The 24,755-nt window shown below is 41.2% G+C and overlaps 1 pseudogene and 5 gene segments (V, D, J or C); all 6 read left to right on the forward strand.

Annotated features, from left to right (window-relative positions):
* Nucleotides 1-1,990: 1,990 nt before the first annotated feature.
* Nucleotides 1,991-2,398, forward strand: LOC115574838 (Ig heavy chain V region 5A-like; the record flags this gene model as incomplete). The annotated part of the segment is given in 2 exon segments: nucleotides 1,991-2,030; nucleotides 2,121-2,398. Coding segments are annotated over 2 exon segments (318 nt in total), but the record flags the coding sequence as incomplete, so codon positions are not given.
* Nucleotides 2,399-4,974: 2,576 nt separating this feature from the next.
* On the forward strand, nucleotides 4,975-6,433 carry LOC115575159 (immunoglobulin heavy variable 3-21-like; annotated as a pseudogene).
* Nucleotides 6,434-6,587: 154 nt separating this feature from the next.
* LOC115574835 (Ig heavy chain V region 914-like) lies at nucleotides 6,588-7,023 on the forward strand (the record flags this gene model as incomplete). The annotated part of the segment is given in 2 exon segments: nucleotides 6,588-6,636; nucleotides 6,725-7,023. Coding segments are annotated over 2 exon segments (348 nt in total), but the record flags the coding sequence as incomplete, so codon positions are not given.
* Nucleotides 7,024-8,263: 1,240 nt separating this feature from the next.
* LOC115574837 (Ig heavy chain V region 5A-like) lies at nucleotides 8,264-8,686 on the forward strand (the record flags this gene model as incomplete). The annotated part of the segment is given in 2 exon segments: nucleotides 8,264-8,303; nucleotides 8,394-8,686. Coding segments are annotated over 2 exon segments (333 nt in total), but the record flags the coding sequence as incomplete, so codon positions are not given.
* An 8,938-nt stretch (nucleotides 8,687-17,624) lies between these two features.
* LOC115574834 (Ig heavy chain V region 6.96-like) lies at nucleotides 17,625-18,064 on the forward strand (the record flags this gene model as incomplete). The annotated part of the segment is given in 2 exon segments: nucleotides 17,625-17,689; nucleotides 17,784-18,064. Coding segments are annotated over 2 exon segments (330 nt in total), but the record flags the coding sequence as incomplete, so codon positions are not given.
* A 959-nt stretch (nucleotides 18,065-19,023) lies between these two features.
* LOC115575160 (Ig heavy chain V region 5A-like) lies at nucleotides 19,024-19,446 on the forward strand. The segment is given in 2 exon segments: nucleotides 19,024-19,063; nucleotides 19,154-19,446. Coding segments are annotated over 2 exon segments (333 nt in total).
* Nucleotides 19,447-24,755: the final 5,309 nt, after the last annotated feature.

Below are 24,755 nucleotides of genomic sequence, written 5' to 3' on the forward strand. Positions count from 1 at the left end.
GTATATGAAAATATTCAAAAATGATCATATCGAATGGAGACATTTTCCTAAAACTATATTCTGTGTGTTGACACTCAGTATGTAAGTTAAATACTGACATTATTTCAGCTCAAAGCATTTTGAAAAACAATCTCAATCTAAACAAACATGAAACTTCAATATTTCTCATACTTGTCTAGTTTTCTTTCATCTATGTCCTTAAATAAGTATGCCTCATAAACCCTTTGTCAGAAAATCAACATTACAAGACAAACAACCACATTTGTCACGAATGTTGTGTTTTTCCTGATAAAATTTTTTTGAAAATACTCAATTTAGTGGTATTGTAAAACTGATCAGCTGGTCAATTTCGTGAAATTGTGCAGAGTGCTTTATATTGAGGGGCAATATAGGGGTGTTTGTCAAACAGTTGCACAAAAACTGCTAAACATGAACAAGTTTCTGTTGAATGAATGAAACATGTTCAGTAAATATTCATTCTCCAGTTTCACCAAACAGTAACTGAGATCCAAGTCAAATCCAGTTCCTCCCTGTGAGGAGGAGTCAATGCAAAACTCAGATGTCTTCCTCCTCTACTTATCTGACTGCAGAGAGGATGACAGAGAACAGTGGACACACAGTTTAACGTGATGGACTATAGGACAGGACTGCTGCTGTTAACTGTCTGCTGGGCAGGTGAACACCTACACTGATCTAGATTCAGAGTTTACTTCAAAAAACTTCCAGCTACAAGCAACTAACAACAGCATATCCCTTTTTCTCTTGACAGGTGTTGATGGTCAGACTCTGACAGAATCTGAACCAGTGGTTAAAAGGCCTGGAGAATCTCACAGATTGACCTGTACAGCCTCTGGATTTTCAATCAGTGGCTACTGGATGAGCTGGATCAGACAGGCTCCTGGAAAAGGACTGGAGTGGCTTGCGTATATCAGATCTGACAGTGCTTACATCTACTACTCTGAGTCAGTCAAAGGCCGGTTTACTGCCTCCAGAGACAACAGCAGACAGCAGGTGTATCTGCAGATGAACAGTCTGAAGACTGAAGATTCTGCTGTTTATTATTGTGCTCGAGAGCCACAGTGACTGAAGTTGTTGAGCAGCTGTACAAAAACCTACAGTAGTCATCTTTACTGGGCTGAAAGAGCCAATGCATGAAGTATTTATATCATACACAATTATATTATAGTCTTTAATCTGTTCCTGAGAAACATTTATAGTCAATGTTAAATGAAATAAAACACAAGAATATTTGTTGATAAAATTCCTGCAGAACAGCACAACAATGTAGTCACTGAAATAACACTACTACAAAATTTAGAGACAATAATGTCTCTAAACTTTGTGCAATCTAAAAGGATCATCATAAAGATGAAAAATAATGTTACAGTTCCTTTCATAAAATCACTAGAGGGCAGTCAGTTTGTCTGTCCTCTGTTACTTAAAGGAGACTCTGTGTTCTCATTAATATTAACTGACTGACTCTCAACACTCAGATGTAGTTTTTGCATTTTGTCTCACAGGTTTCAGTTCCTGAGCAGCTGTTTTCCTCTCGAGGCTCCAAGTTTCTCTGTATGTCTTCAAACATCTGCTGACACTGAAATGATTAAAACTCTTTCATGCCAACCAGCAGCATCAGACACAAGTTTTACATCATTTATGGTTCATGTAATATTCACAGTGAGAATAGCTGTGATAATCATTTACAGTTGTTTCATTTCTGTAACAACAGGGACATTTTCAAAATGTTCCAGTTGAGTGTATAATGAAATGAAAATATCATGTGTAAAGCAGAGGTGATTTCCAGGCATGTTTTCACTCTGCAGATATAATAACAGTCAACAGACTCTTCTATTGGCTCCAGTCAGACCAACATTGATGCTTCATATGTTTGATTCTATGCAAACTCAGTGAGCTTCCTTCTTACTCAGCTATAAAAACTTCCCATCAGGCTGTCAGTGGAGTTCACAGCACGTCACTTTCAACATCAACCATGTTTTCTGTAGCTCTGCTGCTGCTGTTGGCAGCTGGATGTGAGTCTCTCTGGATTTGTCAAAGTCAACAGTTCTTCTTTTGTAGTTTAACTTGATCATTTCTGACAAAACATTTTGTTTCCTCCTCAGGTGTGAAGTGTGAACAGTTGACACAGCCAGCCTCTGTGACTGTGCAGCCAGGTCAACGTCTGACCATCACCTGTCAGGTCTCTTATTCTCTTGGCAGCGACTACACAGCTTGGATCAGACAGCCTGCAGGGAAAGGACTGGAGTGGATTAGTTCAGATACAAACGTCAAGGATTCACTAAAGAACAAGTTCAGTGTCAATTTAGACTCTTCCAGCAATACAGTGACTCTAAATGGACAGAATGTGCAGTCTGAAGACACTGCTGTGTATTACTGTGCCAGAGAGCCACAGAAACACAAACCATCAGTAGACCTGAACAAAAACCCCTCAGTGCCTGAACACTTGTAACATGAAGCCACCAGAGGAGGAGCCCTCAGACCACTAATGATTTAGACACCAGTTCACTGTTACAGTAAAGAGAGGAAGAGAGTATGAAAATATTTTAAAAATTATAATATTGAATGGAAACATTTTCCAAAAAGTGTATTTTGTCTGTCTGACTCACAATATATAAGTTAAATACTGACAAATTTATTCTAGCTCACAACTGAATTTTGAAAAATCTCTTTATCTGAACAAACATGAAACTAAATAAAGGTGTGTTGCTTGTCTAGTTGTCTTTACTCTGACGTCCTTAAAAAGGCATGTTCCATAAACACTTTTTAGCAAATCAACATAACTATATAAACAACAACATTTGTCATACATTTGTGTTTTTCCTATCAAAATATGATACAAAATACTCTCTTCAGTGGCATTGCAAAAATTCTTGACATGATGCACAGTGCGGCAGTTGGGTTTTATATTGAGGTGCAATCAGCCAAAATTATGTTTTTGTCTTAGCTGCACAAAAACTACAATTCATGCAACAGTTTCTCTTGAAGGAATGAATTTGTTCAGTAAATATTCATTCATCAGTTTTACCAAACAGTAAATGAGATCCAAGTCAAATCCAGTTCCACACTGTGAGGAGGAGTCAATGCAAAACTCAGATGTCTTCCTCCTCTACTTATCTGACTGCAGAGGGGATGACAGAGAACAGTGGATACACAGTTTAACATGATGGACTATAGGACAGGACTGCTGCTGTTAACTGTCTGCTGGGCAGGTGAAGATTTACACTGATTTTTATTTCAAATATTTTCATTGTTGTTGGGAACATAACTCATTAAATGTGTATCTTTTGTGCCTTGACAGGTATTGATGGTCAGACTCTGACAGAATCTGAACCAGCGGTTAAAAGGCCTGGAGAATCTCACAGATTGACCTGTACAGCCTCTGGATTGACAATTAGTGGCTACTTAATGAACTGGATCAGACAGGCTCTTGGAAAAGGACTGGAGTGGGTTGCCACTATTGATGTCACTAGCATCTACTACTCTGAGTCAGTCAAAGGCCGGTTTACCATCTCCAGAGACAACAGCAGACAGCAGGTGTATCTGCAGATGAACAGTCTGAAGACTGAATTATTGTGCTCAAGAGCCACAGTGACTGGAGTTGGTTGAGCAGCTGTACAAAAACCTGCAGAACTCATCTTTACTGGACTGAAAGAGCCCAAGCATGAAGTACTTTATATCATACATAATTACATCATAATTTTTAATCTGTTCCTGCAAAATATTGACAGCAAACATTAAATGAAACAAAACACAATAAAGATCATTTGTTAATAAAACGTCCAAAGACAGCACAGTAAAGTTGTCACTAGAAAATAAAACATTTCTACAATTTCAGAGACAATAATGTCTCTAAATTTTGTGGAATTTAAATGAGTCATAATATAAAGGTGACAAATATTGTTACAGTCTCTTTCATAAAATCACTAGAGGGCAGTCAGTGACAGGTTTGTCTCTCCTCTCTTACTTAAAGGAGACTCTGTGTTCTCATTAATATTAACTGACAGTAGAGTTGCGATGCTGGAGGATGTAGTGGAGCGCTGTGTTTACAGCATCGTCTTCAGACCTTTTTGCTCTGTAGGTGAACTATAGAGACTCCATTAGGGGGTCAGTGATGGTTTTGAGCTGAGACAGAACAAGGCGCTCAAACGACTTCATTACCAAAGAGGTCAGAAGCAGATGGAGAGACACAATCAGGACTGGCTTCTTTGCAGGGGTTCTGTTTCTTAAAGAGTCTGTTGACATCCCTCTTCAGGATGGAGAGAGTTGTCATTGTGGTGGGGGGGAGAGGGTGCAGAGGTGGGCCATGGTGGAAAAGCAGGTGCTCATGCCGAGGTCGGGGAGGGGGAGATCCTGGGCTGGAGCTCATGAAGGGTGTCACAGGGATGGTGGGGGGCTGTAGGTTTATAGTTTGTGATCTTCCTGAGTCTACTCCAGACAGTAACAGCAGAGTCATTGGCTGAGAACTGATGTTGGAGTTTCTCAGAGTACTGTCATTTAGCTTCTCTCACCACCTTGCTAAACTTGTACTCTGACTCTTTAAAACTGTCTTTGTCCCCACTCCTAAATACTTCTTCAACCTTTATTGTTATAACTTCAGCCACTGTTATAGCTCACCCTGGTGCATGATGGTACAACGCAGTCCTCACAGAAGCTGATGAATGACGTTACAGTCTCTGGGTTTTCAGTTGATGAAAAATGATTCCAGAACAGAAGAACAATGCTGTAGGATCACTGTCACATCGTTGCAACAGCCAATGTGGATATAAAAACAGATTCCCTTGAAGGAATTAATCATGAACAGTAAACAATCATTCACCAGTTTCACCAAACAGTGAGATCCAAGTCAAATCCAGGTCCTCTCTGTGAGGAGGAGTCAATGCAAAACTCAGATGTCTTCCTCCTCTACTTATCTGACTGCAGAGAGGATGACAGAGAACAGTGGACACACAGTTTAACATGATGGACTATAGGACAGGACTGCTGCTGTTAACTGTCTGCTGGGCAGGTGAACATCTACACTGATCTTAATGTTAGATAACTTTTATTTGTGCTGCCAAGCCAATGACACACAGATATTTTTTTGTCCCAACAGGTGTTGATGGTCAGACTCTGACAGAATCTGAACCAGTGGTTAAAAAGCCTGGAGAGTCTCACAGATTGACCTGTACAGCCTCTGGAGTAAACATTCAGCAGCCAATACATGAACTGGATCCGACAGGCTCCTGGAAAGGGACTGGAGTGGATCGCTTTTATAAGCACAGCTAGTACTCCTATCTATTATTCTGAGTCAGTCAAGGGTAGATTCACCATCTCCAGAGATGACTCCAGCAGTAAAGTCTACCTACAGATGAACAGTCTGAAGACTGAGGACACAGCAGTGTATTACTGTGCCAGAGAGACACAGTGAGAGACAATAACGGGAGAGTCATACAAAAACTACTTCCTGTATTTAGCACCACAAATGGAAGCACTCACTTTTTTCAGTATCACATCAATTCTAATACTGCTTTGTCCCTTGACAAACCTGTAGATGTAGGTCAGAGTGGAAAATATGATTTCTTAGAGTTAATTTATAGTTTGCATTCATTGAAAGGAAATAAGTCTGCTTGAAAACACAAAATACTTTTCTGGTAAATAATTAAGCTTATGAAAAAAAATATTGATTTTCCACACAATTTTAGATCCCTGACCGTAATAATCAGTGGTTGGATCCCTGGACCACATCTACATGTCTATCTTTCCTTGGGCAAAATACTGAACAAACTGCTCCTGATGACTTTTTCATCGGTGTGTGTGTGTGTGTGTGTGTGTGTGTGTGTGTGTGAATGACTTTGGATAAGAAGGGCTGTATCACTCCAGATGAGCATGTTGGAACCTTGCATGGCCGCATCTGCAGTCAGCTTTTGAATGTGTGTATGAATGAGTGACGGTGACAAGTGTTGTAAATTTGATGATTTACTAGACAAGTGCTTTATATTCATAACTACAGATCATTAAATACATGAATTTAGCTTAAAAGAGAAAGAGGCTGAAAAATATTTGATCAGACAGCTTTATTAGAACATGATTAGAAAGTGATCCGTCCACAAAAATACAATTCTATATTCCAAACACTGGTTCATGGTATGATGTTGTGAGATGACATAAATGCTAGAAGATGCTGGTAATCAGAATAAAACTGTAGATTATCTACATTATTATTCTCATGTGCTGCCCATTATAGTACAATAAAGGAAATACTGACATCGCCTTGATGTAGGAGTGATAATTCTGAACAAGGCATCTTCATGATGTCAATGTTTCAGTTGTCAGAACATTTTCTCATGTTTGGAGTTGTTCTAGTGTTCACGCTCATAGACAATTTAAATGTAACACTTGTCAGACGAAAATCAAAGCAGTGGACTATGGAGAGTAGACTCTTGGACGTTGATCCTCCAGTTTCATTAAATATCACTAGTCCAGCTGTTTCCTCCCTGTGAGGAGGAGTCAATGCAAAATTCAGATGTCTTCCTCCTCTACTTATCTGACTGCAGAGAGGATGACAGAGAACAGTGGACACACAGTTTAACATGATGGACTATAGGACAGGACTGCTGCTGTTAACTGTCTGCTGGGCAGGTGAACATCTACACTGATTTTAATTTTAAATAACTTTTATTTGTGCTGCCAAAGCAATGACACACATGTTTTTTTTTCGTCTCAACAGGTGTTGATGGTCAGACTCTGAAAGAATCTGAACCAGTGGTTAAAAGGCCTGGAGAATCTCACAGATTGACCTGTACAGCCTCTGGATTCACATTCAGCAGCTACTATATGAACTGGATCAGACAGGCTCCTGGAAAAGGACTGGAATGGCTTGCTGAGATCTATCCTAGTGGTGGCAGCACTTACTACTCTGAGTCAGTCAAAGGCCGGTTTACCATCTCCAGAGACAACAGCAGACAGCAGGTGTATCTGCAGATGAACAGTCTGAAGACTGAAGATTCTGCTGTTTATTATTGTGCTCGAGAGACACTGTGACTGGAGTTGTTGAGCAGCTGTACAAAAACCTACAGAAGTCATGTTTACTGGACTGATGGAGCCAAAGCATGAAGTATTTTATATCATACATAATTATATCATAATTTTAAATCTGTTCCTGAGAAACATTTATAGTGAATGTTAAATGAAATAAAACACAATAAGAATATTTGTTGATAAAAAGCCTGCAGAAAAGCACAACAATGTAGTCACTGAAATAACACTACTACAAAATTTAGAGACAATAATGTCTCTAAACTTTGTGGAATCTAAATGGATCATCATAAAGATGAAAAATAATATTACAGTTTCTTTCATAAAAACACTAGAGGGCAGTCAGTGACAAGTTTGTCTCTCCTCTGTTACTTAAAGGAGACTCTGTGATCTCATTAATATTAACTGACTGACTCTCAACACTCAGATGTAGTTTTTGCATTTTGTCTCACAGGTTTCAGTTCCTGAGCAGCTGTTTTCCTCTCGAGGCTCCAAGTTTCTCTGTATGTCTTCAAACATCTGCTGACACTGAAATGATTAAAGATCTTTCATGCCAACCAGCAGCATCAGACAGAAGTTTTCATACTGTTTACATGATGCTGTCTGCTGTCACTTTGCTGCAAATACAGGAAGAACACTAAGTGATCAAATGCTGCAATAACAACAAGCTGTTCTTACATTTGAAGTTAATCTTAAATGTGATGTAGGAGGTGCTGACAGTAAATACATTCTCTCAGGAAAACAGCTCACATCATATTTAAAGTGTTTTAATGATTTGAAAACATGCTGAACACACTGTAAACATGGCTTATAGAAAGTTACATTCTTGGTGGTTTCTCCTTTTGTTTCCATGACACATCATCATTAATATTGTAATGCTGATTTTAAAGAATATGTTTTCCATTATCTATGGTTCATGTAATATTCACAGTGAGAATAGTTGTGATAATCATTTACAGTTGTTTCATTTCAGGAACATTTTCAAAATGTTAGTTGAGTGTGTTATGAAATGAAATATCATGTGTAAAGCAGAGGTGATTTCCAGGCATGTTTTCACTCTGCAGATATAATAACAGTCAACAGACTCTTCTATTGGCTCCAGTCAGACCAACATTGATGCTTCATATGTTTGATTCTATGCAAACTCAGTGAGCTTCCTTGTTACTCAGCTATAAAAACTTCCCATCAGGCTGTCAGTGGAGTTCACAGCACGTCAGTTTCAACATCAACCATGTTTTCTGTAGCTCTGCTGCTGCTGTTGGCAGCTGGATGTGAGTCTCTCTGGATTTGTCAAAGTCAACAGTTCTTCTTTTGCAGTTTAACTTGATGATTTGTTACAAAACATTTTGTTTTTTTAACAGGTGTGAAGTGTGAACAGCTGACACAGCCAGCCTCTGTGACTGTGCAGCCAGGTCAACGTCTGACCATCACCTGTCAGGTCTCTTATTCTGTTAGCAGCTACTGGACAGCTTGGATCAGACAGCCTGCAGGGAAAGGACTGGAGTGGATTGGGATTGCACGTGTTGGATACACAACATACTACAAAGATTCACTAAAGAACAAGTTCAGTATCAGCTCAGACGCTTCCAGCAACACAGTGACTCTAAATGGACAGAATGTGCAGTCTGAAGACACTGCTGTGTATTACTGTGCCAGAGAGCCACAATAACACAAACCATCAGTAGACCTGAACAAAAACCCCTCAGTGCCTGAACACTTGTAATATGAAGCCACCAAAGGAGGAGCCCTCAGACCACTAATGATTTCAACACCAGTTCACTTTAACTGTAAAGAGAAACAGACACATTTAACAATGATAAAGAAAAATGAATACAACGTATTTCCTTAGAATGCAAAATAACAATATCATTGAATGTAGCAGAGACATCATCTAAAAAGTGTCTTCTCTGTCTGACTCACAATTAATGAACTAATGATGACATTTTTTCAGCTCATAACTGTTTTGTTCCAAAACATTTTGTTTTTTTAACAGGTGTGATGTGTGAACAGTTGACACAGCCAGCCTCTGTGACTGTGCAGCCAGGTCAACGTCTGACCATCACCTGTCATGTCTCTTATTCTCTTGGCTACTACACAGCTTGGATCAGACAGCCTGCAGGGAAAGGACTGGAGTGGATTGGGATGAAAAATACTGCAGGCTCATACTTCAAAGATTCATTAAAGAGCAAGTTCAGTATTAATTTAGACTCTTCCAGCAACACAGTGACACACTCCCATCTTTGTTTTTGGAAAATGTGTAACTGCTTTTTTATTTGAACTGGTCCTCTGTGAACTAGTCAGAAGTGATGTCCAGTCAGCCTTTAGTCCTGATGCTGTGTCACTGGGCTGGTGAAATATTTTAAAACTGCATCTGAAGAGAGAAGAGAAGTATATGTGACCACTGCATGTTACATTTTAATAAAAAAACAAAAACAAAAACAGATGCTTTATGGGTGCTATACATAAGACTAATAATGAACATGTGATGAGATTCATTCAGTTTATTGTCATTGCAATACAATTAAGTCTAATCAGAGTACAAGTGCAGTGTATATCTATATCTATCTATATCTACATCTCTCTCTCTGTATGTATGTATGTATGTATGTATGTATGTATGTATATATATATATATATATATATATTAGGGCCAGGACTTTAACGCGTTAATTACGATTAATTAATTACACAAAAAAAAACGCGTTAAAAAAATTATCGCATTTTAATCGCACTAATTTTTGCACCGCGGAACGTTTCTCACTGGATGAGTTTCAGGGGTACCGATTATACTGGAGCACCAACAAACGTTCATGCATAGCGTTCATGCAGTATTGGGCAAGTAGCGGGGTTACTAGTTTAACTACATTTCTCAGTAGCGTGGTGGTAGCGTCGCTACTTTCTGAATGAAATAGCTTTTCAGTAGCTTTGCTCTTTTATTGACCAAGTAGCGCGGTAGCGTCCACACAAGCAAAATTTTTATGAACACCTCTGAAGTTCAGCGCAGCGGAGCTTTCTGTTGCGGTCTGAAATGAAAAGGATAAGCCGGTGAAGCCACCGCCACACATGGCCGTGTATGTGGAGCCGGCAGAAGCACTTGTAGCACGGTGACACCACAGACTAACAACGTGTCTGCTGCACAGACAGGTTAGCTTGAGTGAGTTACGTTACTTGATGGAAAGATGGCAGAGGGTGAGGAGGACGGAGACGAGTTGATCCCGAGGGATGCAAAAGACAAACTTGGATAATAAACAAATACAGTAACAGAGAAACATTACTCTGAATTATTACTTTTGTAATTTTTAACCAGCACAGGGTACATCAAAAATGCAATTTCTACAAAACCAAAGTATGGTGATTAGTCAAAATGATTAGCTTAAAATGTATGTAGATATAGCTACTACTACAGAGTGGGCTTAATAAAAATACCACTTTTGAAACTGCCAGTTATATGAGACACTGGTTGATGGATAGAGTACTTTATTAATCTCAAAGGGAACTTAAAGTGTTACAGCCACTTGACATAGATCAAAATCCAAAAACAATGAGGTAGGTAAAAGAAACAAATACAATAAAAGGCTGAATTATATACAATAACTAAATAGACTAACTCAAATATCAAATATAAATTATAAAGCTGAAACTAGAAGACTAGAGAACCTTAACGAAAACGACAACTATAAACTATGAAAAAAAAAAAAAAAACAATGTTTTGTTGCTTAAGCTTCTGTAGTCAGTCATTATTCAATGGTATACTAAAATCCATGTGAAAAAAATTGCTTCTCACTGTTCTCAGGTCAAATATCTATATGCGATTAAAATGCGATTAATTTCGATTAATTAATTACAAAGCCTCTGATTAATTCGATTAATTTTTTTAATCGAGTCCCGGCCCTAATATATATTCATTCGCCTATGAATGATATGGGAAAGCTAAGATGTGGAGTATTAACAGTAATACACTTTAACACTGATGTAAACTTTAACAAACATAAACTGTGACACAATAAACCAAAGGCTTACAACGACCCTGTTACAAAGGGGATGGAAAACTACTAGCATTTTAACTTACATACAAGCAGGAAAGACACCTGTAAATAACACCTGAACAGGCCTAACGTTAACTTTCCAAACGTCCATTGTGAATTTAAGGTGGAGTAACATTAACACACGTCGACTCGAACTATTTATTGATTATTAAACAATGCTGCTATCGCCCGAAGTAAGTTAGCAAGTTAACAACAACGGTAACTACAATCATTAAACTATTCATTTCCTTTCTCTTCATCACATTAACGTTACTGTACCTCTATCTTCTTTCCTTCTTTTCCTTCACTGGGAGCCGGATGGTTTCAGTCTTTTGGACCTTGTGGTTCCGCTACAGTTTCAGTTAATCTCTCTCTTGGTCTTGGGGTCTCGGTCAGATTCCGGCAGCTCGCCTCTCGACCCGCCCCTCTCACAGAGGACAGGTACAGTGCACCGTTTGGAGTGATCGAGGTTCGATTGTTTTCCCCTGTGACCTGCCTGTGACCTACGTGACGTAATTTCAACACTTTTCTACTCGTACCCAAAAACTTGAATTCATGTTCACAGTGAAGACTTCGTAGTCGTAGAAATTAGAGTCGTGCTCACAAGACTTTGCACTCACAGCTTTTAGATTCATACTCACATAAAAACAATCCTAACCCAAACAATTTCTCAGACTTGTGTATATGACAGTAGAATTTTGTGTAGGCCTACAACATTTTTATTTGCACACAAATGTTTAACATTACGAATACGAATGTTAGAATCATGCACACGTCTTTTTGACAGCGATCTTACTCCATACACCTCCACTACATGTTATTCACACACAGACAGACACAGTGCAGACCTCTGCCACAGGTCATATTCACCTGGTGACACACAAAGCACTCATGTTACACCAGACCCAGCACCATAATGACAATTGGCAACCAAAAACAGACCCCTCACCTCACCCACGAGACAGTGCATCTGCTACTATGTTGTTGGACCCTTTTTTGTGACACACACGGATGTTATAACCCTGCACTATCAGAGCCCAGCGCATCAGGCGCTGATTGTGGTTGCGGATCTGCGCCAGGAACACAAGGGGGTTGTGGTCAGTGTACACCAACACAGTGGAGGGGCTCGAGCCCACATACACCTCAAAGTGCTGAAGAGCCAGGAGCATGGTAAGTGTCTCCTTCTCTATCGTGGAGTAGTTGAGCTGGTGGCGTTTAAACTTGAAGGAAAAATAACACACAGGATGACTTATGCCACCTTTGCCATCCTGCAGTAGCACAGCACCTGCCCCTGATGCACTGGCATCAACCTCGAGCTTGAATAGTTGAGAGAAGTTCAGGGCTGCCAGAACAGGGCCACTACAGAGCAGAGACTTGGCTGCTTCGAACGCACTTTGACACTCCTCACTCCACGCATAATGGGCAGCAGGGCTGCACAATTTGGTAAGCGGGGCCACCACAACAGAGAAATTACGACAGAAACATCGGTATCGGTAATATCCGGTCATTCCAAGAAACCGCCTGAGTTCACGTCTGGTGGATGGGACAGGGTAGGGACACCACCGCCTGGACCTTTGCATCCACCGGACGGACCTGGCCCTGGCCCACTTGCTTCCCCAGAAGGTGACGGTGGCCTTGGCGAACTCACACTTCGCAAGGTTCAACGTCAGCGATGCGGGAGCCAATCGCCGGAACACCTCAGACAAGGTGGACACATGCTCCGCCCATGAGTCAGAATATACCACCACATATTCTAAGTAAACGTTACAGGCTGGCACATCTCCTAACACCAGGTGCATCAAGTGCTGGAAGGTGGCAGGGGCATTCCTTAAACCAAAAGCCATGACATTATACTGCAGAAAATGGTCTGGTGTGACAAACGCGGAGATAGCAGATGCTCTGGCTGTTAAAGGGACCTGCCAATATCCTTTCAAAAAATCTAATTTTGTGATGATGGAGGTGGGACCAATGCTATCAATGCAGTCTTCCATACGTGGCAGAGGAAATGAATCCGGCACTGTAACGGAATTAACCTTTCGAAAGTCTGTGCAGAAGCGCGGTGTTCCATCGGCCTTAAGAGCAAGTAAACATGTGGAGCTCCAGGGGCTGCTGCTAGGCTTTGCTAGACCATTTTCTAACAGATACTCGGCCTCCTGTTTCATCATCTCCCTCTTTGGAAGTGGACATCGATATGCATGCTGCTTGATGGGTGCAGCAGAGCCAACGTCAATGTCATGAGACAACACACTGGTACGGGAGGGCACATCACCAAACAAAGAGGGGTGTGAGTAGAGCAGATTTACAACTTCACTGCGCTGCTCGACAGGCAGGTAGGACAGATGAGACTCAATGTTGGCCAATATGCTCGAGTTACTCAGCCTACCAGATTGTTCACCATCACTTCGCTCCTCCAAATCATCATCAACCAGGAAGCCTGCACAGGCTAATGAAACAGCATCCCCTCCAGGAGCTGCAGTTGCTGGAGCCGGCTCCCCTTTCCCCTCAGTGACATCTCTGGAAAGGAAAGGCTTGAGCATGTTCACGTGGCACAACCTTGTTTTGCATCTACGCTCAGGTGTCAAGATTATATGGTCTGTGGGTGACATCTGACTTTTAACCACATAAGGGCCACTAAATTGTGCACGGAGAGCTGCACCAGGCATGGGCAACAAAATTAATACTTCATCACTAGGATTAAATTGTCGCACCACAGCCTTCTTGTCAAACTGTATCTTCATGCCACTTTGAGAGGCGGCGAGTGCTTCTTTCGCCAGGGCGGAGGCACGATGCAAGCTCTCCCTACACTGAGAGACGAAATCCAGCACATTCATCTTTTCAGACTCCAACATAAATTTTTCAGTTAGCACCTTTAACGGACCACGCACATTGTGCCCAAACACCAACTCTGCGGGGCTGAAACCAAGTGATTCCTGTTTTGCATCCCTGATGGCAAACAGGACAAATGGGAAGCCCTCAACCCAGCTCCTACCAGTTTCATGGCAGTATTTTCACAACGTTGATTTTAAGGTCTGGTGCCACCTCTCAAGCGCACCTTGTGACTCAGGGTGGTAGGCACTGGATACAGCATGCGAGATGCTTAATGATCGCAGAATCTGCTTAAACAGGTTGGAAAGAAAATTAGTCCCTTGGTCCGTTTGCACTACTTTCGGCAAACCAAAAGTGGTGAAAAACTTAGTCAAAGCTCGGGTGACAGCTGGGGCCATGATTTTCCTTAAGGGAATGGCCTCAGGAAAGCGAGTGGCAACACACATTATAGTCAACATAAATTCAGTACCCACCTTTGTACAGGGCAACGGACCCACACAGTCTACAATCACACGTTCAAAGGGCTCCTGATTTGGTTTTCCCACAATCTGAGTTTTTACAAGTTTTACAGTAACACGCTACCTCCCCCTTCATACATGGCCAAAAGGAATGTTTGAGGATGCGATTATATGTTTTAGTGACCCCCAAATGACCAGACCACAAGTGTTCATGTGCCAACTCCATTACATGACGTCTACATTCCAGAGGAACGACAGTTTGATACACCGTGCACCTGTCCTCATCACAAACCTTTGGCTGTGAAACCCACTTACGCATCAAGACACCTTTATCAATGAGGGTTCGCCAGGGTTCTGCTCGACTGCAGCAAAACATTTTGCCAGGGATAGATCACCTTTCTGAGCACTAATCAGCGCTTTATGTGTTAGCGGCAATGGATCTGCAGATGCAGGTACTTTGGTTTTTGGCTCTTGGGCGCGCAATCCACCATCTCACCAACAGGGGGCAATCTATCCTCAGTTAAAACAGAAGCAAACAAGGAATCACACAGGTCAACATCTTTAGCCGGCTTAACAGACTGCGCTCGAGTGAGCACATTAGCAGCAAACACTCCTGGATGACCCTTAGCCAGGTCGTCAGGCTCAGACTGAGGGATGGGACTCACAACCACTTCTGGCAATGGAAAAACTCCACCCCCAGCCACGTCATTCCCCATGATGAGGTCGACCCCGTCCACTGGAAAACAAGCACCTGCTGCTACTGGGAAGAAACCAGTTATCAACTTGCACTTAATGTGAACTGTGTGGAGGGGTGCTGGTACAAACCCCATCTCAATTCCTCTCACCACCGCACTCACATCACAGACCAACTCCGCACCCAATGGCAGCACCCTTGAGAGGATGAGGGACTGTGAACACACAGTGTCTCGCAGCATGGTGACAGGACGCTGGTCCTCGGCTCTTCCTGTGAGGGAAACAAGCTTGAAAAATGAATGACTTGAAACACTCATCAGGTCCACCTGAAACACTGGACAGCTCCACCACAGAGGCGGTTTTAATTAGCCCGACACCTTTGAGCTGCTTCGACGCCTGCTGCTTACGCTTCAGGGACTGACAGTCAGCCACTACATGACCAGGCTTATGGCAAAAGAAACACAGCTTTTCTGAACTACCAGCCAACTGCGGCCCAACGGTCAAAAAGAAGCACTTTCTCCCTCGCAAAGTCAGCGTGTGTTTGGCTTGATGTTTTTCGGAGGTTTCGAAACCTCTGCCGATACGCCTCAGGCACGAGCTCATACACACGCAGAATCGCACTTTTCACTTTCTCAAAGCTGAGACCGTACTCCCCGGACAGAGAAGAACAAGGCTCCTGAGCTTTGCTGGTTAGTTTACACTGAAGTAAAATGGCCCACACATCCTTCGGCCAGCGTAAAGCAACTGCAAGACGCTCAAATGCACCTAAGTAGGACTCAACCTCGCTCTCACGAAACGGGGGCACCAACAAAAAATTCCTACTCAGGTCAAAGGCGTTATCTGACGAGCGGACGCTGCTAGGAAGACTGACCGTTTCCTTCTGCAGCTCCAGATGGCGCAACTTAACAGCAGTCTCAGCCTCCGCTTCCAACTTTTTGAGCTCCAACTCCCTCCGGAGCTGAAACTCCCGTTCTTCCCTCCTCTCCTGCTGGTCTAACTGCAGACGAGCTATCCGGAGCTTCAACCGAGTGTCTACTTTTGAACTGGGAGACGACTCAACCGAGAGTGGTTCAAATCGAGGCAGCGTGAACGGCTTCATCTCCGGCCCAACTCTCCCCACACCAGGAGTAGGATCAACCGGCCTTGACCGCGCCGCCTCCCCCACCTGAGGAGCGGAGCGGCCGGCGGCCAGGAGCTCTGGCGACCCGGGGGCGGTGCCCTCACCGGCGGCCACCAAGCCAGGAGAATCCGACCCAGGTACCAGCAACTAACCCTGATCAACTAGGCCGTTAAGAATAGCTGCCTTAAGCTCTCCCTTCACCCACACAGTTGCAGGTAATTCATAATTCTTAGCAATTTCATATAAATCGCGCTTTTTATACAGTTCAAGCTGCTCCACACTAGGATTAGCCACAAACTCATCTAACACAAAAGTCGCCATACTCAAAGCTTAGTCAAACCTCGGGTGACAGCTGGGGCCGTGATTTTCCTTAAGGGAATGGCCTCAGGAAAGCGAGTGGCAACACACATTATAGTCAACATAAATTCAGTACCCGCCTTTGTACAGGGCAACGGACCCACACAGTCTACAGTCACATGTTCAAAGGGCTCACCAGAAGCTGGGATAGGGTGCAGAGGGACTGGAGGCACCACCTGATTTGGTTTTCCCACAATCTGAGTTTTTACAAGTTTTACAGTAACGCGCTACCTCCCCCTTCATACATGGCCAAAAGAAATGTTTCAGGATGCGATTATATGTTTTAGTGACCCCCAAATGACCAGACCACAAGTGTTCATGTGCCACAAACTCATCTAACACAAAAGTCGCCATACTCAAAAAACAGCAGATAAAGAAAATCACACACCTAGCCACCGGCTAGTTTAAAGCCGCATTCCACTTGGCCAGGCAAATCACAGCTGATCGCTAAAATGAAATTCAATCACTGCATCTAACAGCAGCGCACGTGGTAACACTGACGTCCGACGCCACACACAATCATTACCCGACCAACCGCGCGAGAACAAAACTCCTCAGATCCTACCTATGATGAAACTTTACCTGTTTATCTTCTGGAGGGTGCTGGGCTCGAGGCGACTTGAAAGGCTACTATCAGTGGCCAAAGCCCTGAAACGCCTGCCTCCGACAGAGATTGTTACAAAAACGGCTTTATTGCCCACAGAAAGAAACTCTTATTGGCCCACACGGCTATAGTCACGACAAAAACACTTCACAAAACACACTACATGCTGTAGCTCAGGCTCTCAGGCATCTGGTTCCTGCATATCACTGCTGCGGCCGGCCTACTGGCATCTGCAGCACCTTTACACCACCTGGCCTAAGTGGCAAGCAGCCTCAGGTGTGCGATCCACACACTGACGTGGAGGAGGAGGATGCGGGAGTCACCTGAATGGGTGAAAGAAAACACACACAATACACCCACAGCCCTGGGGCCGTAACACTACAGTTTCACCAAACAGTAACTCATATATGAGTCAAATCCGGTCCCTCCATGTGAGGAGGAGTCAATGCAAAACTCAGATGTCTTCCTCCTCTACTTATCTGACTGCAGAGAGGATGACAGAGAACAGTGGACACACAGTTTAACATGATGGACTATAGGACAGGACTGCTGCTGTTAACTGTCTGCTGGGCAGGTGAACATCTACACTGATCTTAATTCAGAGTTGTCTTCAAAAAGCTTCCAGCTTCAAGCAACTAAGGACGGCATATCCCTTTTTCTCTTGACAGGTGTTGATGGTCAAACTCTGACAGAATCTGAACCAGTGGTTAAAAGGCCTGGAGAATCTCACAGATTGACCTGTACAGCCTCTGGATTCACATTCAGCAGCTACTATATGGCCTGGATCAGACAGGCTCCTGGAAAAGGACTGGAGTGGCTTGCTGCTATCAGTGCTGATGGTAGTAGCTACATCTACTACTCTGAGTCAGTCAAAGGCCGGTTTACCATCTCCAGAGACAACAGCAGACAGCAGGTGTATCTGCAGATGAACAGTCTGAAGACTGAAGATTCTGCTGTTTATTATTGTGCTCGAGAGACACAGTGACTGGAGTTGGTTGAGCAGCTGTACAAAAACCATCAAAACTCATCTTTACTGGACTATAAGAGCCCAAGCATGAAGTATTTCATATCATACACAATTATATTGTAATTTGAAATCAGTCCCCGAGTAATATCGATACAAAACATCAAATGAAACAAAACACAACAAAGGTCAATTGTTGATCAAATGCTCGAAGACAGGACAACAATGTGGTGACTGAAACTACAAAATTAAACATTTCTACAAATTAAGAGACAATGTAGATTTTGTAGAACTTAAATGAGTCATACTATAAAGGTGAAAAATAATGTTACAGTTTCTTTCATGAAATCACTAGAGGGCAGTCAGTGACAAGTTTGTCTCTCTTCTGTTACTTAAATGAGACTCTGTGTTCTCATTAATATTAACTGACTGACTCTCAACACTCAGATGTAGTTTTTGCATTTTGTCTCACAGGTTTCAGTTCCTGAGCAGCTGTTTTCCTCTCGAGGCTCCAAGTTTCTCTGTTTGTCTTCGAACATCTGCTGACACTGAAATGATTAAGGATCTTTCATGCCAACCAGCAGCATCAGACAGAAGTTTTCCATCAATTACGGTTCATGTAATATTCACAGTGAGAATAGTTGTGATAATCATTTACAGTTGTTTAATTTCTGTAAAAACAGGGACAATTTCAAAATGTTCCAGTTGAGTGTGTAATGAAATGAAAATATCATGTGTAAAGCAGAGGTGATTTCCAGGCAAGTTTTCACTCTGCAGATATAATAACAGTCAACAGACTCTTCTATTGGCTCCAGTCAGACCAACATTGATGCTTCATATGTTTGATTCTATGCAAACTCAGTGAGCTTCCTTGTTACTCAGCTATAAAAACTTCCCATCAGGCTGTCAGTGGAGTTCACAGCACGTCACTTTCAACATCAACCATGTTTTCTGTAGCTCTGCTGCTGCTGTTGGCAGCTGGATGTGAGTCTCTCTGGATTTGTCAAAGTCAACAGTTCTTCTTTTGTAGTTTAACTTGATCATTTCTGACAAAACATTTTGTTTCCTCCACAGGTGTGAAGTGTGAACAGTTGACACAGCCAGCCTCTGTGACTGTGCAGCCAGGTCAACGTCTGACCATCACCTGTCAGGTCTCTTATTCTGTTAGCAGCTACTGGACAGCTTGGATCAGACAGCCTGCAGGGAAAGGACTGGAGTGGATTAGTTCAGATACTAACATCAAGGATTCACTAAAGAACAAGTTCAGTGTCAATTTAGACTCTTCCAGCAACACAGTGACTCTAAATGGACAGAATGTGCAGCATGAAGACACTGCTGTGTATTACTGTGCCAGAGAGCCACAATAACACAAACCAGAGGAGGAGCCCTCAGACCACTAATGATTTAGACACCAGTTCACTGTTACATTAAAGAGAGGAAGAGAGTCAGGTCTCTTATTCTGTTAGCAGCTACTACACAGCTTGGATCAGACAGCCTGCAGGGAAAGGACTGGAGTGGATTGGGCATGCAGCTACTGGATACACAACACGCTACAAAGATTCTCTAAAGAACAAGTTCAGTATCAGCACAGACTCTTCCAGCAACACAGTGACTCTAAATGGACAGAATGTGCAGTCTGAAGACACTGCTGTGTATTACTGTGCCAGAGAGCCACAGTGAGAGAGAATAACAGGAGAGTCATACAAAAACTACTTCCTCTATTTACCACCACTGGAATCATTCAGTTCTCCTGGTATCACTTTTTTGTCAGTAACTGTCGGTCTTGAAAGTTCGAAGTTGTGATTCAATATTGAATTCTTATTTTATCTAAACTGAAATGTTGAATTTTAAATCCAATTGAGAATTTGTCTCAAAAAATTCATCTAAAATTAAAACATTTTACAACTTTCAAAATATATACTAAATGTTAGGAGAGCAAAAGTCCTGTTGAAGGAGAATTCAAGTTTTTTTCAATAACAATCACTCCCTCACAAACATTCAAGAACAGCACAACAGCCTCGTTTCTTAAATCATTGTCCAGGTCTGATCAAAGAAACACACACAAGTCAAAACTCTGCATTTCACATTCATAGATTAAGAACATAAAAAACAATACAACTTGTTCAGACTTTTTTTTCTTTTTTTTTTAGAATAGTGCTTCAAAGTGGGAGCAGTAAATATTTTGATGATCTTCTCATAAATGTGAATGTTTGACTCGGCTTGTGTTTGAAGATTAGTAAAAAAAAACATTTGTTCACATTAAACTATACTTCAGATAATAAACACATTTTCTTTCATGCTTTCTAAATAAATGTTCAAAACACAACAGAGGAGACTGAGAGAATTTTAAATGTCCCCCAATACAAGACTGTGGGACACATTGCACATGTATTGCAATGCCTTCAAAAAATGGGCAAAAAACTTTTCATAACGTAACTACAACTTTAAGAGTAGCTTTATTTTTTAACAAATACACAAATAGGATGCTAATTTCCCTGTTGGAATTTGGCCAAGCTGAAAAAATCTTATGCCATTTAGCAAAAAAGATTATTGTATTTCATGACAACATCAGTCCAGAAATTGGGTGCCAGGACATTTTTCTACATTGTCTGCTATTACTGTACTTATGAAAATGTGTGTGTCACATGTTCCCTCTTTAAACCTGTAGAGGAGGTTTATGCAAACTCTCCTCTTATAAACACACCATCAGTAACTTGTGACAGAAACCTGTGACAGACTGAGATATATTTGAAACACTGAGATCAGAGAGCTCCGAACTACAGTATTTATCACAGAATGGAAAATACAATCATCTGGAGTTTATTATTCGTAGTTAGTATTCATGGTGAGAAAATTAATTCTGCTTTACTTCTTTTGTAAATGTCAAACCTGTGATTTACAAGTTTAATGGTAAATGTTCACATTTTCTTTGCTTCCAGGAGTTTGGAGTGAGATCAAACTGGACCAGTCTCCCTCTGAGGTGAAAAGACCTGGAGAGACAGTGAAGATGTCATGTATCATATCTGGTTATAGCATGAAGAGTGCTAATATGGTCTGGATACGACAGAAACCAGGGGAAGCTCTGGAGTGGATTGGGTGGATGAGCACAGGTTCAAACTCTGCTAGCTATGCCAGCTCCTTTCAAAGTGGTTCCCTCATGACTGAAGATGTGTCCAGCAGCACTCAGTACCTCGAGATCAGGAGCCTGACAGCACAAGATTCTGCTGTTTACTTCTGTGCTCGTAGAGACACAGTGACTGAAGACAGTGGAGCAGCTGCACAAAAACCTCTACAGACAACAAACATGTGACCTTCATGACATCTGGGTTTCATCTCCACCTGTAAAAGCACTTTATATCCACATTAGATTTCCATAGAGTTTACTGTAAACTCATGACTAAATATTCTTTTATTTGTGTGACACCACTCACAATAATAGAGTTTATTCAGTTGTCAAAATATTAAATGATTCAATATTTCTAATGACATCTACTTAAGTACAAACTCCCCCCAAAACACATTCTGATTATTGGTGGATGGTTTAACATGATACGATGACAATTCAACAAATTTCAAAATTACTCATCGATGTTGGTGATCGTAAGAATGCTGCAGATTAGTATTTAGCACATATGCGGTCTACAGGAAGTAATGAGAAACTATGACAATGAGACAAATTATTTGTGAACTTGTTCGAATGTTTGCTGTTTGGAAACTTGACAGATTCCTGAAATAAAATTCACATGTTGGTGTGTTATTAAAATAAATCAGGGAACTGTTTTCTCTCTGTGAGGAGGACAGGACTGCTGCTGTTAACTGTCTGCTGGGCAGGTGAACATCTACACTGATTTTCATAACTTTTATTTGTGCTGCCAAGGCAATGACACACATATTTTTTGTCTCAACAGGTGTTGATGGTCAGACTCTGACAGAATCTGAACCAGTGGTTAAAAGGCCTGGAGAATCTCACAGATTGACCTGTGCAGCCTCTGGATTCACATTCAGCAGCTACGCTATGCACTGGATCAGACAGGCTCCTGGAAAAGGACTGGAGTGGGTTGACTGGATTTATAGCAGTGGTAGCACCCAGTACTACTTTGAGTCAGTCAAAGGCCGGTTTACCATCTCCAGAGACAACAGCAGACAGCAGGTGTATCTGCAGATGAACAGTCTGAAGACTGAAGATTCTGCTGTTTATTATTGTGCTCGAGAGACACAGTGACTGCAGTTGTTGAGCAGCTGTACAAAAACCTACAGTACTCATCTTTACTGAGTTGAGGGAGCCCAAGCATGAAGTATTTTATATCATACATAATTATATCATAATTTCAAATATTTTCCTGAGAAATGTAGATAGGAAACATTAAATGAACCAAAACACAATAAAGGCCAAAAGACAGCACAATAATGTGGTCACTGAAAAAACTATTACTACAAAATTAAACTTTTCTATGCATTTATAAGCAATGATGTCTTAAAATTTTGTGGAAGCCAAATTAGTAGTCATATAAAGATGGCAAATAATGTTGCAGTTTCTTTCAAAAAGTCACTAGAGGGCAGTCAGTGACAAGTTTGTCTCTCCTCTGTTACTTAAAGGAGACTCTGTGTTCTCATTAATATTAACTGACTCTCAACACTCAGATGTAGTTTTTGCACTGATAAAGGGAGATAAAGACACATTCAGCAATGAAAAAATAAAAGGAACATAATTAATTTAATTTCAATTCATTCATAGTTTATTCAAATGTTCTTCAGCTTTTGAATGTGTGTATGAACGAGTGAATGTGACAAGTGTTGTAAATTTGATGATTTACTAGACAAGTGCTTTATATTCACAACTACAGATCATTAAATACACGAATTTAGCTTAAAAGAGAAAGAAGCTGAAAAACATTTGATCAGACAGCTTTATTAGAACATGATTAGAAAGTGATCCGTCCACATAAATATAAGTATATAAATTCCAAACACTGGTTCATGGTATGATGTGGTGAGATGACAATAACATGATTTTGACAAATGCTAAAAGATGCTGGTGATCAGAATAAAACTGTAGATTATCTACATTATTATTCTCATGTGCTGCCCATTATAGTACAATAAAGGAAATACTGACATCGCCTTGATGTATCAGTGATAATTCTGAACATTTGAAGACATCTTCATGATGTCACTGTTTCGGTTGTCAGAACATTTTCTTATGTTTGGAGTCGGTCTAGTGTTCACACTTATAGACAATTTAAATGTAACACTTGTCAGTCAAATATCAAAACAGCAGACTAGAAGAGTAGACTCTTGGACGTTGATCCTCCAGTTTCATTAAATATCACTAGTCCAGCTGTTTCCTCCCTGTGAGGAGGAGTCAATGCAAAACTCAGATGTCTTCCTCCTCTACTTATCTGACTGCAGAGAGGATGACAGAGAACAGTGGACACACAGTTTAACATGATGGACTATAGGACAGGACTGCTGCTGTTAACTGTCTGCTGGGCAGGTGAACATCTACACTGATTTTCATTTCAAATATTTTCATTGTCATTGGGAACGTAACTCATTATATGTGTAACTGTTTTGCCTTGACAGGTGTTGATGGTCAGACTCTGACAGAATCTGAACCAGTGGTTACAAGGCCTGGAGAATCTCACAGATTGACCTGTACAGCCTCTGGATTCACATTCAGCAGCCAATACATGCACTGGATCAGACAGGCTCCTGGAAAAGGACTGGAATGGCTTGCTCGGATCTATACTGGTAGTGGCGGCACTTACTACTCTGAGTCAGCCAAAGGCCGGTTTACCATCTCCAGAGACAACAGCAGACAGCAGGTGTATCTGCAGATGAACAGTCTGAAGACTGAAGATTCTGCTGTTTATTATTGTGCTCGAGACTCACAGTGACTGGAGTTGTTGAGCAGCTGTACAAAAAGCTACAGAACTCATCTTTACTGAGTTGAAGTAGCCCAAGCATGACATATTTTATATCATACATAATTATATTATAATTTTAAATCTTTTCCTGAGAAATGTTGATAGTAAACATTAAATGAACCAAAACACAATAAATGCCAAAAGACAGCACAATAATGTGGTCTGAAAAAACTACTACCACAAAATTAAACTTTTCTATGCATTTATAAGCAACAATGTCTCTAAATTTTGTGGAATCCAAATTAGTAGTCATATGAAGATGACAAATAATGTTACAGTTTCTTTCATGAAATCACTAGAGGGCAGTCAGTGACAAGTTTGTCTCTCCTCTGTTACTTAAAGGAGACTCTGTGTTGTCATTAATATTCACTGATTGACTCTCAACACTCAGATGTAGTTGTTGCAGTGATAAAGGGAGATAAAGACACATTCAGCAATGAAAAAAATAAAAGAAATATAATTCATTTCATTTCAATTCATTCATAGTTCATTCAAATTTTCTTCTTTTTTTTTCATTTGGAGCTTTATTCAGATGTTTCAGAAAGGTATGCCTCATGAGCACTTCAATAGAAGTTTCAGAAAATCAACATAACAACAAAAGAAACAACATCTGTTGTCATTTTTTGTTTCCCCCTGTTAGGAATCGTTATTGGCTATTGATTATTAATTAATATGTTATTATTAATTAATCAAAATCCATCCATCCATCCATCCATTTTCATCCGCTTATCCGGGGCCGGGTCGCGGGG

This window comes from Sparus aurata, chromosome 23 (assembly GCF_900880675.1).
Source record: "Sparus aurata chromosome 23, fSpaAur1.1, whole genome shotgun sequence".
Taxonomy (NCBI): domain Eukaryota; kingdom Metazoa; phylum Chordata; class Actinopteri; order Spariformes; family Sparidae; genus Sparus; species Sparus aurata.